This window comes from Vipera ursinii (assembly GCF_947247035.1).
Source record: "Vipera ursinii genome assembly, chromosome: 1".
Taxonomy (NCBI): domain Eukaryota; kingdom Metazoa; phylum Chordata; class Lepidosauria; order Squamata; family Viperidae; genus Vipera; species Vipera ursinii.
Window position 1 is genome coordinate 111,995,645 of NC_139512.1, and position 18,620 is coordinate 112,014,264.

The 18,620-nt window shown below is 39.6% G+C and overlaps 1 protein-coding gene across 1 annotated transcript in view; it reads right to left on the bottom strand.

The window, feature by feature from the left end:
• B4GALNT4 (beta-1,4-N-acetyl-galactosaminyltransferase 4) overlaps positions 1-18,353 on the bottom strand; it is a gene marked incomplete at both ends in the record, with an annotated part of 237,260 nt that extends 218,907 nt beyond the window's left edge. The window contains one exon of the mRNA XM_083348960.1: positions 18,203-18,353. Coding sequence (XP_083205086.1) covers positions 18,203-18,353 — 151 coding nt within the window. The remainder of the gene's footprint in view (positions 1-18,202) is intronic.
• Between the last annotated feature and the right edge of the window lie 267 nt (positions 18,354-18,620).

Below are 18,620 nucleotides of genomic sequence, written 5' to 3' on the forward strand. Positions count from 1 at the left end.
ATATGTTTCAATAGTGACACAAGTGTGCATAATGGGTGGAGAAAGGATATTTAGAAAAACTGAATATAACAGTTAATCAGTCAGAGTAGTTATTCTGTAGCCCAGAAAAGCAAGAAAGATTTTTATATACTATCATCATATTTTCTCTCCGTTCTTCACTACCTCCTTCCAGTCAATTAAACAGATGTCGGATTTAAATATCTCTCCCTCTGTTACTCCAGTTAGCTGATAACTGATTTCCCTGCCAACCACTACTGTGCAACTAAGCTACCCAGTTGCTACAGCAGATGGTCATCTGCATCTTCTTCCACAACTGGAGGTCAGTGGGAGGTTAGCCTTCCATCATCTGGCATCAGCACAAGGTCAGCTTGAAGCAAACAGGAACAACAATTCAGGGGTGTGCTTGTGGTTTCTTAGCATTTGAAAGACTCCAACATCAAGAGCAAGCTCTCTGGGGAACGCTCTCATGCTGAGAAAGGTAGTAGAAAAGTAAAGAGGATGATCAGCAGCAAGGTAAATGGACTGAATTACAGTAGCAAGGGGTGCACTATTGGAAGACCTGAAGGTCCAGGTTGGGGTCAGATCATACTGGAGAAGATATGTGGGGTCAGTAAGAGTTGATACTGATTTGATGGCACACGATCAATCAATCCTCCCAAACTGCTTCACTCACACCAAAAATAGATTTAGATAATCTAGCACTGTTCAGATGCTTTGGATATCAACTCTCAACTTGTTGAGATGGGGGGGGGAGATATAGAAATCAAATAAATAGATATAACTTGCATCCAACCCAAGGAAAAAGCTAGTAGCAAGAAATTGTAACCTAAAACACTTGGGAGGCATCATATTGTCTAGCAATGACTCAGAAGAAGTTGCTCTCTCTCTTGATTCATTTGCCTTCTCTCATCCTTCATCCCCCTCCCCTCACTCCCATGCCATCTGGCATTACCTGGCAATAGCAGCTCTTGTTCAGCACTACTTCTGGAAAAATCATAGTGTTGCGCCTTAATCTCCCCATCTGGTGACTGGAGTGTAATACTGCATTTCCTCTAGCAGGCAAGGCAACACAATGCTGTGCTAACTCCCTATTAAATTTATGTCTCATTTTTGGCATGAAGCAAAACTATGTATCTTAACAATGTCCACATGCTGCATTGCAGTATTCCTGCCAGGTAGGATTAAAATGTCTGCAAACAATGATATTTTTCAGTCAGAAAAAAAGATGAATTTAATGAACAAGAAATAATCACATTCTATTGAACATTCTATTGAATCCCCTTCATGGATTACTGCCTTGTCGTGGCGAAGGGGCTTGCGTAATTCAATGAAGCTATGAGGTATGCCGTGCAGGGCCACCCAAGACGGACAGGTCATAGCAGAGAGTTCTGACAAAACGTGATCCACTGGAGAAGGAAATGGCAACCCACTCCAGTATCTTTGCCATGAAAACCCTATGGACAGTACCAAAAGGCAAAACGATATGACGCTGGAAGATGAGCCCCTCAGGTCGGAAGGTGTCCAATATGCTACTGGGGAAGAGCAGAGGGCTAGTACTAGTAGCGCCAGAAAGAATGAAGCGACTGGGCCAAAGCCGAAAGGACGCTCAGCTGTGGATGTGTCTGGTGGTGAAAGGAAAGTCCGATGCTGTAAAGATTTTTTCTCCATAGGAACCTGGAATGTAAGATCCATGAATCAAGGAAAACTGGACGTGGTCAAACAAGAGATGACAAGACTGAACATTGACATCTTAGGTATCAGCGAACTAAAATGGACAGGAATGGGTGAATTTAATTCAGATGACCATCAGGTATACTACTGTGGGCAAGAATCCTTCAGAAGAAATGGAGTAGCCTTCATAGTCAATAAAAGAGTAGGAAAAGCAATACTGGGATACAATCCTCAAAATGACAGAATGATCTCAGTTCGAATCCAAGGGAAACCATTCAATATCACAGTAGTCCAAGTCTATGCCCCAACCACCAGTGCTGAAGAGGATGAAATTGACCAGTTCTATGAAGCACTACAGCACCTTATAGAACTAACACCAAAAAATGATGTTCTTATCATCATGGGGGATTGGAATGCTAAAGTAGGAAGCCAAAAGATAACTGGAATAACAGGCAAGTTTGGCCTTGGAGTGCAAAATGAAGCAGGGCACAGGCTGATAGAATTCTGTCAAGAGAATACGATGGTCATAGCAAACACTCTTTTCCAACAACCCAAGAGACGGCTCTACACATGGACATCACCAGATGGTCAACACAGAAATCAGATTGACTATATGCTCTGCAGCCAAAGATGGAGAAGCTCTATACAGTCAGTAAAAACAAGACCAGGAGCTGACTGTGGCTCAGACCATGAGCTTCTCCTTGCAAAGTTTAGGCTTAAACTGAAGAAAGTAGGGAAAAGCACTAGGCCAGTCAGGTATGAATTAAATCATATCCCTGTTGAATATACAGTAGAGGTGACAAATAGATTTAAGGAATTAGATCTGATAGACAGAGTGCCTGAAGAACTATGGACAGAGGTTCGTGACATTGTACAACAGGTAGCAACCAAAACCATCCCAAAGAAAAAGAAATGCAAGAAAGCAAAATGGCTGTCTGAGGAAGCTTTGCAAATAGCTGAGGAAAGGAGGGAAGCGAAAGGCAAGGGAGAAAAAGAAAGATACACCCAATTGAATGCAGAATTCCAGAGAATAGCTAGAAGAGATAAGAATGCCTTCTTAAATGAACAGTGCAAAGAAATAGAAGAAAACAATAGAATAGGGAGGACCAGAGATCTTTTCAAGAAAATTGGAGAAATGAAGGGAACGTTTAATGCAAAAATGGGCATGATAAAGGACCAAAATGGCAGGGACCTAACAGAGGCAGAAGAGATTAAGAAGAGGTGGCAAAATTACACAGAAGAACTATACAAGAATGAGCTTAACGTCCCTGATAATCACAATGAGGTGGTCACTGACCTCGAGCCAGACATCCTAGAATGTGAAGTGAAGTGGGCCTTAGAAAAGCTGAGCAACAACAAAGCTAGTGGAGGTGACAGTATTCCAGCTGAGCTATTCAAAATCTTAAAAGACAATGCAGTAAAAGTGCTACACTCAATTTGCCAGCAAATTTGGAAAACTCAACAGTGGCCACAGGATTGGAAAAGATCAGTTTACATTCCAATTCCTAAGAAAGGCAGTGCCAAAGAATGTTCAAACTATCGCACCATTGCACTCATTTCTCATGCTAGTAAAGTCATGCTTAAAATCCTACAAGCTAGACTTCAGCAGTATGTGGATCGAGAACTACCAGAAGTGCAGGCAGGATTTCGAAGAGGCAGAGGAACTAGAGATCAAATTGCCAACATACGCTGGATCATGGAGAAAGCTAGGGAGTTCCAGAAAAACATCTACTTCTGCTTCATTGACTATGCTAAAGCCTTTGATTGTGTGGATCATAACAAACTGTGGCAAGTTCTTAAAGAGATGGGAGTACCAGACCATCTTATTGGTCTCTTGAGAAACCTATATGCGGGTCAAGAAGCAACAGTGAGAACTGGACACGGAACCACTGATTGGTTCAAAATTGGGAAAGGAGTCCGGCAAGGCTGTATACTGTCGCCCTGCCTATTTAACTTATATGCAGAGCACATCATGAGAAAGGCAGGGCTAGATGAATCAAAAGTTGGAATTAAGATTGCCGGAAGAAATATCAACAACCTAAGATACGCAGATGATACCACTCTAATGGCAGAAAGTGAAGAAGAACTAAAGAGCCTCTTGTTGCAGGTGAAGAAGGAGAGTGCAAAACTTGGGTTGAAACTTAACATTAAGAAAACCAAGATCATGGCATCTGGCCCTCTCAATTCCTGGCAAATAGATGGGGAAGAAATGGAGGTAGTGACAGATTTTATTTTCCTGGGCTCCAAGATCACTGCAGATGGGGACTGTAGCCAAGAAATTAAAAGACGCTTGCTCCTGGGGAGGAAAGCCATGGCAAATCTAGACAGCACACTAAAAAGCAGAGACATCACCCTGTCAACAAAAGTGCGTATAGTCAAGGCTATGGTCTTTCCAGTTGCAATGTATGGTAGTGAAAGTTGGACCATAAGAAAGGCTGAGCGCCAAAGAATTGAGGCCTTTGAACTGTGGTGCTGGAGAAGACTCCTGCGAGTCCCTTGGACTGCAAGGCGATCAAACCGGTCAGTCCTAGAGGAGATCAATCCTGACTGCTCTTTAGAAGGCCAGATCCTGAAGCTAAAACTCAAGTACTTTGGCCACCTAATGAGAAGGAAGGACTCCCTGGAGAAGAGCCTAATGCTGGGGAAGATCGAGGGCAATAGAAGAAGGGGACGACAGAGAATGAGGTGGCTGGATGGCGTCACTGAAGCAGTAGGCGTGAGCTTAAATGGACTCCAGAAGATGGTAGAGGACAGGAAGGCCTGGAGGAATGTTGTCCATAGGGTCGCGATGGGTCGGACACGACTTCGCAGCTAACAACAACAACAACATTGAACAGTTGATGGATCTGACTTTAATATACTGGGTATATGCCCACTAGAGTACTGATTACACAAAGAAAGGAAGCAGTTTGCATGGTCTCCTTACGACCTATGGACTTCAAGTCCCAGAATTCTGTCTGGCTCAGGAATCTTGAAGTTGAAATCCACATGTCATAAAGAGGCCATAGCTGCCCATCCCTGTTTTATATCTTCATAACTCACTCTTGATTACTTACTTAACCCAAGGAATTGAAATATAATCCATAATTAATTTTTTAATTCCATTTTATCTTAGCATGACAACAGCATGACTGTTATCAGAAAAGAAAGAAATGACAAACTTTCTCTTCCCACCGGGCAGAAATATACATCTGTACAGCAGTGTTTTTTCCTTTTGTTCTACAATTAAATCCAGCTTCTGTGGTTGGTTAACCATGGTTTATAACTTGGTATGACATGTAAACCTAGATCATTGTGGCTTGTTCAACAAATCACAGTTAATCAACTGTGGGAAGTTAGCCCCCCAGAGAAGGAAATATTAAAAGGGCAGAAAAATATATTTCCTCAAAGGATCTTAAAGAGGTAGACAAGCATGCCTCTTAAGAGCCCCAAGTCTCCCTCCCTCAAGCAGAAACCAGCTCTATAGAAATGCAGATGTAAACCACTCAGGAAAGTTGAAGCTAGAAGATTAAGAAGACAAAAACACCTAAAATCTACATACCCCACCCAAACTGTAAGACAGGACATAATAGGATTAACTCAAAGATGCCAAAGGGACACAGGTCAAAATACATGACATAGGTCAAAGCCTCAAAACAGGAACAGGAAACGACTCCAAACAAAAGGCTCCAGAGGATATAAAAACCCACTCCCTACATGTGCTCAGCCTCTTTTCTTCCAGAGCCATCTTCCTGTCTGGCTCTCCTCTTCAATAAACTGTAACCTTCTTCCTAAAGCAGTCACCATGTTGTTTATCCCCGGCTTGGACTGAACCCTGATGAAGACTTTTCCTTCAACACAACAAAAGCTATTTCTTTATTTCTTTGTTATTTTTATAAATAACGCAAGGAGGCAAACTTACCTAATACTCTTTGTTTTCTTATTATTCCCACAACAACAACCCTGTGAGGTGGGTTGGACTGAGAGAGAGTGACTGGTCCAAGGTCACCCACCAGGATTTTGTGTCTAAGGTAGAACTGGAACTCACCATCTCCTGATTTCTTCTCTGGTGCCTTAACCACTGATCACAATAGAACTTTGTGAGACCCTCAGATTGCCCTCTTTAAACTGTAATTGAGTCAGCTTTGGGAGCAGATTTCAAATCTGACTCTTAAATGTTATTTCTCCTCCTTTCATTAATTTAATCTTCAGGTTGTACAGAACAATTGTTTAGATAGAAGGAGAACATAAGCTCTTTGAGTGACAATACTTCTCCATCCAAGCAAGCTACAACAGATGCTGTTCTGGATCTGCCTACAGAATAATTTGACAATTATCACTGCTACAGATATTTTTATTTCTATAAATCACAATTTCAAGAGGGCCCTTTTATTTGCATCTCTGACTTTGTTATTGATCTAAACTCTTTTTTCCTTATCTTAACTATTTATATTCATTTTTTTCCAGCCTCATCTCTTCCTTCTGTCTATGAACTTTTGGTTTCATTCCAACGCTGATGAAAGCATTTAGCTTGAAAAGAATCTCATACAGGCATAATCCTAATTCCACCTGCACTCTTATATCTTTTTTTAAAAAAATATCCTGAGTCTTAGTGAAATTCTCCTGCATTGAATTTCAAATCCTGACGTGTCCACATTTTTACTGAAGATGCAGCAATCATTTTTGTAAGACACAGACTGAAAAAATGGAAGGAAGTAAAATATTCCCATTTCAACAGAAGAACTCATTTTCTTACCTTCAGACCTGCTTCATCGATTTAACAAGAGGAAACAAATTTGTTTCTTCTTTACATGCTTATAGGTCGCATACAAAAGTACTCTCTGTACTTTCCATTGAAAACAGAAATTATACTGAATAAAAAACACAGATTGGTATCTCCATGGTGACTTCCCCTACACAGTTTTGAAGAAAGTAAACATGTGGCTTATGGAATTAGTAGACCTCTGATTTCAGAAACAGCTCAGGGTTATCAAGAGAAAGAAACTACGGTACTTAAACTGTCTTTCTTTTTCCACCAGGCAGAAAAAGGCACCTATACTGTAGTGTTATTTTTTTCCCTTTTGTTCTAGAATTAAATTCAATACACGGTGCCTTTTAACATGTTAAATGTTATCCTTGTTTATTTGCAAATTCTATTCTACAGGTTTCCAATGACAAAGTGCTTATAAATTGACCTAAACACCCAACTTTTAGAATAACAAAAGCTATGATGTTCATGTTCACTAAGGCGTTCCCTTCCCTCCCCATCCTCTCAATAATATCAAAAGACAGCAAGAAAAAGCTGGAATTGTTTTGAATTAATCATAGTTGCATTTTATTGGCAAGAAAGAAATTGCATAAAATAAACCTCTTTGGGTTTAGGTTCAGCCTTTATCTAGGCTGAATGAGGCAGATGAGAAAAATAAGGACTCTAAACCAGTTTTCAGAATCCTGTTCAATTATTGTTAGTAATAATTAGTATAGGTTAGCTGGTCTGGCATTGGACTGCCAAATCTGCAAAAATTCAAACAACATGTAGATGGAATCAGGGAGTTATTTCTTCCCTATCTCTTAACTGCCATCTAATGGTTGTAGGCATTTTTGTAGCCTGGAGTGGTTGTTATAAATTCATATTAATAGGAACACAAAATAAAATCAGTATTGCCTCACTATAAATGTAGCCATTTCTGTAAAAGTTGCAGCAAACACAACTATTGTAACATCTTAAATGCTTTAAAATTGATATTGTTCAAGGTTTCGTATCAACAGATGCAAGAAGTATGCTGCACACAAACACACACATACACTGTTAAATGCGGGAGAATTAGAAGAGTGAAACAAAATGTAGGGAGGGTAGATTTTTGAAAATTACTATAGACAATGACCACTGAAAAACAAATTGTTGGATCTGACGGATAATAAAAACTTATGGCAGGCACCACCAGGGGGAGAGCATTCTCGGTGGGTGCGCCAATCCTTTGGAACCGCTTACCAGCTGAAATCCGGATGGCCCCAACCTTCGCTCCTTCTGGCGTGATCTAAAAACTTATCTATTCCAACAAGCCAGCCTGGCCTGATGGATTTGGGTTTTAAAATTTTCTCACTTTATTGCTTTATTGTATTCTTACTTTATTGCTCTGTACACCGCCCTGAGTCCTCCGGGAGAAGGGCGGTATATTAAATAAATAAATAAATAAATAAATAAATAAATAAATAAATAAATAAATAAATAAATAAATAAATAAATAAATAAATACCTGTGATCCAAATCTGGCAATGTTCAATACCCCTCCATTTAATTTTCTCACTTTTTATCAATTGTCCTACACAATGTTGCCAATAGACTTGGATTTTCTTTGACTCTGAAACTTATTGACCTCCAACATGGAAGCACCTTTTAAAAAAAATAGAATGTTCCACTGTTCTTCTGTCTCTGCTTTTTCTGTGTATTTTCTTTTTTCTTTTTTTAAGTCCTTAAGTGTCAACCTTCCTACAGGTCTGAAGGACGAGGAGAAAGTCAGTACTTTGCCATTACATTGTTCTCAGTTATCTTCCCATTTTTCTTTTAGCCACTGAAACCATATAAATCACCTAATTCATATCTTCCTCTCAACACAAAAATAGTATTCTGAAGTCAAGAGCTTTATTTTAAGAAACAAAGATCCTTTTATATCTTTTTTATTACTCTTTCTTCATAATGCTGTTCCTCACAAGCTCAGGTAAGCATATGCGACACTTTCAGGTGATCAAATCAAGGGCTAATAAATCAGGATGCACCTGTGTTGTATTTACCTATATATAACTCCTTTCCTGGCACTTTCCCCCTCCACATATATTACAGAATAAGCTAGAAAACCACAGTTAATCGTAGCTTTCTGTTACATCATATCCAGGATCTGTGGTTATTTTTGAACAAAGCAGTAACTCATATTTCAACATAAGGGCAATCAGCAGATAACAGACTGATCAGGCTAATGATTTCCCTATGGGGAAAAAATGAGACATTGGGCAAACATGTGATTAACAGCCACCCCTTCAGTTCTTGATTAGATAATATTGTGAATTCAGCCCTAATAAAATATTATCTGTATTATATCACTGCAAACAAAATTACCCTGTTGAATTTACTAGAGAATTTTTTTGCATCCTTTCACAACCAAAAATCTTAAAGAATTTAGCCTTCACACTATGAATGACAATTGTTCTGAAGAGTACAGAATAATTACTTAAACCAGCAGCCCATTACTATTTTGTTCTTTTCTAAGTAACAAACTTCATTTAACCTGTCTTTTCTTCCAACAGTTTAATCACTCCCAGCACTTACAGCCTCATTTCTGTTTAGTGTAGACAGCTGGGGGAAATGTGGCATTTACGATGGTTCAGTTCTTCTAAGTTAACATATTGGACTTTTTTTTACCTTTCAGTAACATTCGGTAAGGGACGCGGCTCAGTGGGTTAGGACGCTGAGGTTGTCGATCAGATGGTCGGCAGTTTGGCGGGTCGAATCCCGAGTGCCGCGTAACAGAGTGAGCACCTGTTACTCATCCCAGCTTCTGCCAACTTAGCAGTTCGAAAGCACGTAAAAAATGCAAGTAGAAAAATAGGGACCACTACGGTGGGAAGGTAACAGCATTCCATGTGCCTTTGGCATCTAGTTATGCCGGCCACATGACCACGGAGACGTCCTCGGACAAGTGCTGGTTCTTCAGCTTTGAAATGGAGATGAGCACTGGCCCCTAGAGTTGGAAACGACTAGCACGCATGTGCGGGGGAAACTTTACCTTTTTTAACATTTGGTATTTGTCTTTTAATATTTTGTTTCAGCTCTAAACTGCTTCTCCACCCCTCATAAAATGTTCACCTACTCTCTTAAGTCTGTGTTTTGTAAATTTGATCAATGAGTACTCCAGCTTATATCACGGATCTCCAAGGATTAACTTCTGCAAAACAGCATTACAACATTAACTTAGAATTGTAATGGATGTTAACTCAGCATGCCTCGGAAGTGGAAGCGTGATATTGAAACTATGTATAGTTCTGAAATCATTATTCATTATTTGTATTGTCATTCAAAGACAGGTATCACCATGAGTAAAAACAAATGACAGTTGCTGTTCTTACTAACACTCTGTTATGAAAAACACTGTCATTGGTTTTCTCTGAATACTTGCTGGAAGAAGAATGATATAATGGGGAGCATGTGCAATCAGGAGAATTTGATTATCTACAACATCTTCTTAAATTCAGCCTATGTAGTTAATAATCAATGACATCTAGTGGTTTCAATAGATTAAGCCTTCAGAGAACATTCTGATTTATCCTCCGATAGGTGTGTGGTTTTGTGGCATAGAGTTCTGTAAAATTCCTGTAATACGTTTGTATTTCCTCCACCTACTCATTCTTAAGAGCTGACACAGCTCAAAACTAATTTTGAAGTGGCAAAATCAAAATTTTACTTCTTGATGGGCCGTGCTTTAATATAGGTTTCTGAGTAAAATATTTGAGCTTAGATAAGACATGACAATGGCTGCTTCTGCTCATTACACTAAGTCTAAAGTGAGCAAAAGTCTGAGTTCACACGTCTCTCATTGTGGTATGAATCCAGAGTTCTACTTTCACCAACAACCAAATGCACATGTATCCTGGTTTTTTATTATGTATTGCCCTGTTCACCGCCCTGAGTCCTTCGGGAGAAGGGCGGTATACAAATTAAATTATTAAATTAAATTATTAAATTAAATTAAATTCATGTGACTGAGGAATTTTTAAATAAAAGTTAATGGCTGGATTTCACATTGTGCTAAGTCATAAATCATAGTTTACAAACCAAAGTGGATTCATGCATTATACTAAACCACAACTGAATAAGGCACATCATGGCTTGGTCTGAGATATAAAGCCAGCTAATGCATGCAGATGTAAAAGCAGTATCTGAATTGCAATGTTCAAAGGGGAATATGATTATGGAGGAACTTTAGTCACTAGCCTCTCAGCAACCAAAGTGATACAGCCCAGGCAGCTCCCTCATTTTGGTGAGGATGAGGTTTCAGTGGCAATAGCAATGATCTGAAGAATTATCTCCCAGAAATATTAGGAGACGATGGGAAGATGTAGTGCAAAAAAAATTATCAACTTTTATTGTTCCAAACCAATGTTTAATCTTAAGTGCACATCTTCCTCATGTTTTCAATTTCATCTTGAGACTAATCACAACTGTTTTCACACAACTCATGGAGTTCCCAGATATCTTTGGGAAATGGAAAAAGCACGAGATGGGGAAGGCTGCTTTAGACCCTGTTCTTAAATTACTCGTCTGAAGAGAAGAAAACAGATATATAAGGCAACAAGCTGTAACAAAATCTTCAAAATAGATCAAGCTGATATATTTACTCAAGTTGCATACTATTCTGAGCAGTCATTTACACTTGTTCCAAAAGCAACTAGTAAGAAGATACATCATCTACCAAAGTGGAAAAATATGCCCTTGATGTTTTATAAAAAGGTTTTCATTCTTTTATTTTCTACTTTCTAGCACTTTACACCCTTCTATCTGTCTCCACATACTGAGCAGTGGAAGTAGTTTCAGAATGTTGCTATATTCAGTTACCAGGTTTATCAAAGCAGAAAATAATTTTTAAAATCAGTAGTTGAAGCACTTGGGTATTAGGAAAATAAAATATCCAACTTTACCTTGCTTACAAACCATCATCTTATTGAACTGAACATGAGCACAAACACCACCAGAATATACACTTTTAGAAATTATGTGATTTTCATAAAGTTTCGTCAAAAAGTCTACATTCACGGTAGCTTCATCGGAGAGAGGGGGTTTGGGGTGGGTTGGTTTTGGGGATTATATTGTAATTTTTATAAAACTTTTTAATAAAAAAAAGAATTTATTCAAAGAGATTATAAATAATTAATAAAGCTGATTATATTAATTTAAAAAAAGTCATTTTAACAGGGATTTTTCTTTCTTTTTTATATGTCCTTGCAATGGCAGTAGCAGATACTCCTATATAATAATAATAATAATAATAATAATAATAATAATAATAATAATAATAATAATAATAATAATAGGAAGAAGAAGAAGAAGAAGAAGAAGAAGAAGAAGAAGAAGAAGAAGAAGAAGAAGAAGAAGAAGAAGAAGAAGAAGAAGAAGAAGAAGAAGAAGAAGAAGAAGACATGGAGGTCAACTAGTCCAACCCCCTGTTCAGGCAGAAAACCCTATACCATTTTGGACAAATGGCTGTCCAGTCTCTTCTTAAAAACTTCCAGTTTTGGAGCAACAAAATGACTAAATTCTCTGTGTGGCTGTGCAGCCCAAGATTACTTAGAAACAGAATAATTTTATTTTTTATTTTTATTTTAATTCCATTTATATCCCGCCCTTCTCTGAAGACTCAGGGCGGCTTACAAACTTAGCAGTAGCCTTCATTCTATGTATATGCCTGCTTATTAGGGCTTTCACACACACCCCAAGCGGCATTATTACAAAGTCAGCTTAATTGCCCCCAACAATCTGGGTCCTCATTTTACCTACCTCAGAAGGATGGAAGGCTGAGTCAACCTTGAGCCTGGTGGGATGTGAACCTGCACTAATTGCAGGCAGCTGGTGTTACTTAAGGAGGCATTAGCCCACTGCTCCACCAAGGCTCTGTTAAAGCTAACATTTCAGTTTTGGCATGAATGTTGTACTCTATTCAAGGTACTATACTGATGATGCAACAGAAGTCAATCTTATGATACTACTGCTTAAGATTTTTTCATTTTAAAGTCCTTTTTAGAAGAATGAATGCCTTCTCGAATTATTTACCTATTAGAAAAGACATTGATAAATTATTAACCTATTTCATCATATAAAACTGATTTCAAGAAGAAGATCTCCAGGCACTATTTAAATGCCAAAACTAAAGCATCAGCTGATTGGAACAGATTTACAGTCTTTGCTAAAATGTTCTAGTTCCCTAAAAGTTCTCTAGTATATTGATCTGAAGTAAGCCTTTCAGCTAACCTTTAAATTCTTACTAGTTCCAGTCTGGCAGTTTGAAATGGACCTAGAAAGTACTAGAGGTTTTTTTTAAGGTAATAAAAGGGCAGACAGGTGAAATAAATATATATTTTGGGGAAAAAGAATTGGGTCTACAGACGTTCTGTATCCATCCAGCTACATTTTGTTCAAGTTTCCAGGCTATCTTCAGAGACAATTCCACTCCAAAAACCAGTGGCAGCTATCTCTTCTTTACATAAAGCATTGATATCTCATCTTACATGTTAATTAAAATCCCAGATTTTGAATAAGGTGGATCCTGTCAAAACCACTCTGGACTGTACTTCTCAAGCTGCAATGAATACAGGGTTGCCCTAAGCTTTGTACCTGGTTCTTCATGGCAAAAAAAACATCCCGTCCAGAACACCTTGTATAATATTCTCCAGATCAGCCAGGTTCCCAGCCTACAGAACCTCTATTTTTAAGTTTCAACTGTTCATTCTCATTCTGGAACTGAATTCAGATACCCGTGAGTCAACAGCATATTAATATCAAAATCCAATTCTTTAGCTGGACGATAGTTTCATATAAATGAGAAATAGTGAGCCTGTGATTGAGAATGCAGCTCCCAGCATTCCTCATCAATGGTCAAGTTGGCTGACTTGGTTAGTTCAGTAGTATCATTCTAGAGGGTCACGGGTTCCCACTCCTTAATTTTAAAAATACTGGGAATAAGATAGAGCAGAGCAGGCCCCAAAAGACAAAGAAGAAGGGACAGAACAAAAGTCATCCATTATTACTTTTTTAAACTGATCAGTTGGGAAAGACTGCAGCCAATAACTATTGGGCCTTCTAAGTCTAAGCTGGTGGGTAATGGGAGCAAAGGCTACTGCTGATTTCACACAACCAAAAAGGTTGTGTCCGCTACAATAAAAGTCATTTTCCAGGCCAGCCAAAGCTATTGGCATACCACCATGCCCATCTGTTAAAAAGTTGCATAAATCAAACAATTATAATAGTACTGGTAAGCTCCAGAGTCATATGTATTTGTTCTCTTATTTCCTGAATATAGTCATTCTTTGTACGCTGAAACGGAGACTCAGTTTGAGAGGTGTACTGATTAAGGTATTAAGCTAGAAACCAGGAGATAAGGGTTCTAGTCCCACCTTAGGCACAAAGCCAGTAGGATGACCTTGGGACAGTCACTTTCTCTTAGCCCTAGGAAGGAGGCAATGGCAAACCACTTCTGAAAAACCTTGGCAAGAAAACTGCTGGGACTGTCCAGGCAATCTCTGAGAATCAGACATGATGAAATCGAAGAAAAGGAATTTGCATCTTGATATGATAGGGACGCGGTGGCTCAGTGGGTTAGGACGCTGAGCTTGTCGATCAGAAGGTCGGCAGTTTGGTGGGTCGAATCCTGAGTGCCACGTAACAGAGTGAGTGCCTGTTACTCGTCCCAGCTTCTGCCAACCTAGCAGTTCAAAAGCACGTAAAAATGCAAGTAGAAAAATAGGGACCACTACGGTGGGAAGGTAACAGCATTCAGTTGCGCCTTTGGCATCTAGTCATGCCGGCCACATGACCACAGAGATGTCCTCGGACAAGCGCTGGCTCTTCGGCTTTGAAACGGAGATGAGCACCGGCCCCTAGAGTCAGAAACGACTAGCACGACTACCTACTGTATGTGCATGTAAACAAGTAAGATTTCCAAATAATTCCTAATGGTTAATCATTATTTTTTAAAAAATATCCACAATACACATACTTATTCAATAAGCTTTGATCAATAAACAATAAAAGATTACTGGGAATTCTAAAAATCCTCCTCCCCATTTTTTATATCTAATATAGGCTCGTTTAAACATTTTACCATAAAACACAGGCTCTGTTTACAATGTAAAGAAAAACAGTCCTGTAAAATAATTTTGTAGCATCAGTTTGTCTGAAGATAGAGATTAAAGTTCAGTTCCAAGTGTATAACTTCAGATGTAATTCTCCCTTGATTATTATGAGCAAGCAGTTTTATGAAAATCATAGGTTCTGCAAAAGTATTTAGAAAAACCAAAAGTATCCAAATTTGCCATTTTGATTACCAGTTTACCAGGTAAACCAAAAGTTTTTAAGCCAAAAAATAACACAGCTATATTATGGCTTCCAACTGGTATGTGCCTATAGAACAGGAGTGTTCAAACTTGGCCCTTTTATGACTTGTGGACTTCAACTCCCACAATTCCTCAGCCAGCATGCCTGGCTGAGGAATTGTGGAAGTCCACAAGTCATAAAAGGGCCAAGTTTGAACACCCCTGCTATAAAACACCCCTGCTATAAAACACCCCTGCTATAATAGACCCATTAGAAGCCATTCAATCAAGTTTCTTAACAGACATATTTCAGGTGCTACAATGGATTTCTAGTACAATTCTTTAGGAAAAGACTGGATTGGCATTAATAAAACTTGAGTGCAGATAGCACTTGCACATGCTAGCTATGGCTTAAATTAATTTTCAAATCAAGTAGTTTGACCCTACAAGTTAAATTTCAATCTTCTTGGTGGAAATCACTTTGTTTCCCCTTAAGGTACTAGGAATTCTTTCCTAATGCACCGATCTCTTTGGGTTTTGAACTAACTATATCATTCTTTAGGCAATAATCCAGAGATGCTGATCTGCAAAATTATTGCAGCCAAGCTCCATCTTATTTCATCCCAGTGACACACTTGCTTCTATCCATTATTTGTTTAGGACTGCATCTCAAAATACCAGATGTGCATTTACATTGCCCTTCTACCTGCTTTTCGGGAGAGCCAATTTTACAATACTCCTAAAGAGCACCATCTCCGCCCATGCGGTAAGACCATCCATTATGTCTTGCTACACTGCCTCTTACATAGAGACAATTCAGCTATGTGTATTTCCACATTTATAACACAATACCTAGGCAGGACCAAGGAGGACACTTCAACCTTCTAGGGGGTGATCAGGAGGCAGAGATGTCAGTTAGCAGAGCCAGATGTAGCACATGGCTGTGATGGGAAGCAGAGGACTGCTTCAGGTGGTATATCACTTTAGGCACATTATGCATTATTTTTTTGACGTGTCTACTTGTAATAAGTTAAATATGTTTCCTGGATCATTGTGGTGTAAACCAAGCTACTTCAAACTACACTTCTATTTCCTGAAGCAAAACTAAAATAAAAAGCAATTAATTATAAAAAATGCAGCTGAATGGAAGAACAAGTAAGAACTTAGGCTGAAGTCCCAAAATCTTCTTAAATCTATTTCCATCATCCTCTATAGTAGAACAGTGTACAGTCAATCTGTAGCATCTAAGATTTCAGGTCAGAAGAAGGTCCATTAATGCGTTCTTTTTTCTGTTGCAAAAAGGACTCCAAATTAAATTCCTGCTAAGATATAACAAATGCCCCGTGATTAAAAGAAACACAGAGCTTGTAAATTACAGATACGGTAATCTGAAACATCATAGTAAACCATGGCTTAATCATAATCTGTTGAATAAATCAAAATTGGCTGCAGTTGTGTTATCTGACAACTACCCGTTGTGGTTTAGCAAATGAGCAAAAGTCTGTCGTACAATTTAAGTCATCTTTCATAGACTCAGTGAAATTCACAAACTTGGTTTTTATTTTAAAAATTAAACTGATTATATGGCCATTCCAAAAAAAAATCTACTTCCTCTAGTCGATCAGCAACCAGAAGTTTTAAAACATTTTTTTAAAATTAAACATTTGAAGTAACCGTAAGGATTTTCCCTAACCCACTTCATTATTTTTTGTCCTCTTGACATTTCTCCCATTTCTTCTTGTCCATTAAGGCATTATTTGGTTCAGCAAATAACCAACCTAGAAGGACATGCCCCCATCTTACCTCCTTAATCTGTATGAGATCAAAGCCCTCCTTTGTCACCCCTGAGATTCAAATGGCATAAAGAAGACATTATGACTATGGCTTCTCTTTTCTCAGCCCCATGTATGAGTTCAGCAAGTGACTCAGATAGAAAAAAGCTACATTTTCCATGCTCTTAGGAATTCCTTTTCCCCCCAAGATATACAGTAGAGCTCTGTGTGCTGGATTCAGAAATCATTACTCAGTCCAGCTCTAAAGAAATATTGAGCTGCTGTTACAAACATTTTGCCACGAAGACTAAAGACCTGGAGGATTTTAGACAGCTTGTTGGAAATTGTAGCCAAATGCCTGACCTCAGTTCTGGAACCAGTTAAGTGCACAGAAGCTCTTCTATGGGCTCCTCTGAACTCAGATGGGGAAATGAAACCTGCAAACCTAGCTACAAAATACAGCTGAACACTTTGGGGGATTCAGAATAAACCTGCATAGGGTTGGGCTGCAGAGTTTGCAAGAGTTTTCCTGTTAACATTAAAAGAGAGAGATTCTCAGCAACTGGGAGACTGTCCCTTAGCAGATCAGGATTGATAGAAATAAAAATCTGACAGCTGCTCTTGAACTGAGATCAATTCAAGCCCTTGAACAGAGATCAATTCAGGTAATTGCAGGTCCTTGCTATGAAATACCACCATTTATTGACGTACATGCACACATATCTTCAGAAGTTTTGCCATCTTACAATCATGCAAGCATAAAAAAAATAAAATACCAAGTGGTTTAATAGAACCCAGCCTTCTTCAACAAAACCAACTGACTTCCTCATTTCTCAAATTATGTTTCCCCGCTATGAGTTTTGGTCTCTCAAATGAACCCCATGGTGACTACATGGTTGCCTATGTGGTTTTCCTGGCAATATTTTCCAGGAAAAGTGATTCTTCTAGTACCTTCTTCCTAGCACTTAGAGAGAATGACTGGCCCAAGTGACCTAGCTGGTTTTATTGTTTCAGAGGTGAAAATAATTCATTCTCATAGCTCCTAGTCCAGTGCCTTTAACTATTACACCAAACAGTCTTCTCAAATATGCCAGAGGCGAAACAGGTGATTCACTGCCTTAAGCCTCCAAATGAGACTGTATGAATGTAGTTTACATAAACAATTATGCAGCCTCAGAAGTTAAGATGCTGAACATTCCTGGATAACAAGCAGGTATGAAGCCTATTCAGGATGCCCTGAATATTCTTTTCCAAGGTATTAAAGACACTGATTTGATAATGGATCAAAGGGAAAAGTTAGGAAAGATTAGCAAGATACGCAAAACACAAAGATGAGCCACCTCAAGAAGGTGGCTGATAATTTGGAACACTTATTTGCTACCCCTGAATCCATTTACGCACCCTAACATAGGACAGCACTTCCTTCCTCGCTTTGCAAATATTCCTGCCCTACTGCTTTTACATGAGAGTTGGTATTATTCCAGATTAATCACTCCAGACAGGATGAGCACGATTCTGTGCAACTCTTCTACAGATGGCTCAATATTTAAATTCAGAAGAGACGCTGAGAAGGGAAGCAAAGGATAGCGCGGGGATCGGAGAGTTGGGGAAATTGCAAGCAAGCAAGGTGGGGTACCGCTCCCGGGCGGAAGGAAGCAAAGGCATCAAAAGTGGGGGGGGGAGGGGACCGCCCACTTGCTTACCCCGGCCGTAGGCGAAGTGCAAGCGCAGCGCCTTGCCTTGGCGCACCAGGTTGATGTGCAGGTAGGTGAACCACACGGCGAAGGTGAGCAGCACCAGCAGCAGCAGCAACTTGAATTGCTTCCGGATCTTCTTCACCGGGAACCACAGCATCCTCCAGGCAGCATGCCCGGGGGGTCTCTCTGCCCCCGGGGGGTGAGCTGGGGTGCTCGAGCCGTCCTTCCCGCGGGAGGATGAACGGGAGAGAAAGGCAGGGAGAGACGTGCGGGGGTCAGCCCCTAACCCGGCCTCGCGTCGCCCCCTCGCAGCTCATCTTGCCCCGAAGGCAAAGACTACCGCTTTCTCCCAGCCGGCCGCCGGCTTGGGCTCCGTTACCTGCAGCGGCGACGGCAGCAACTTTGGTGTCTTCGGACTGGCGGG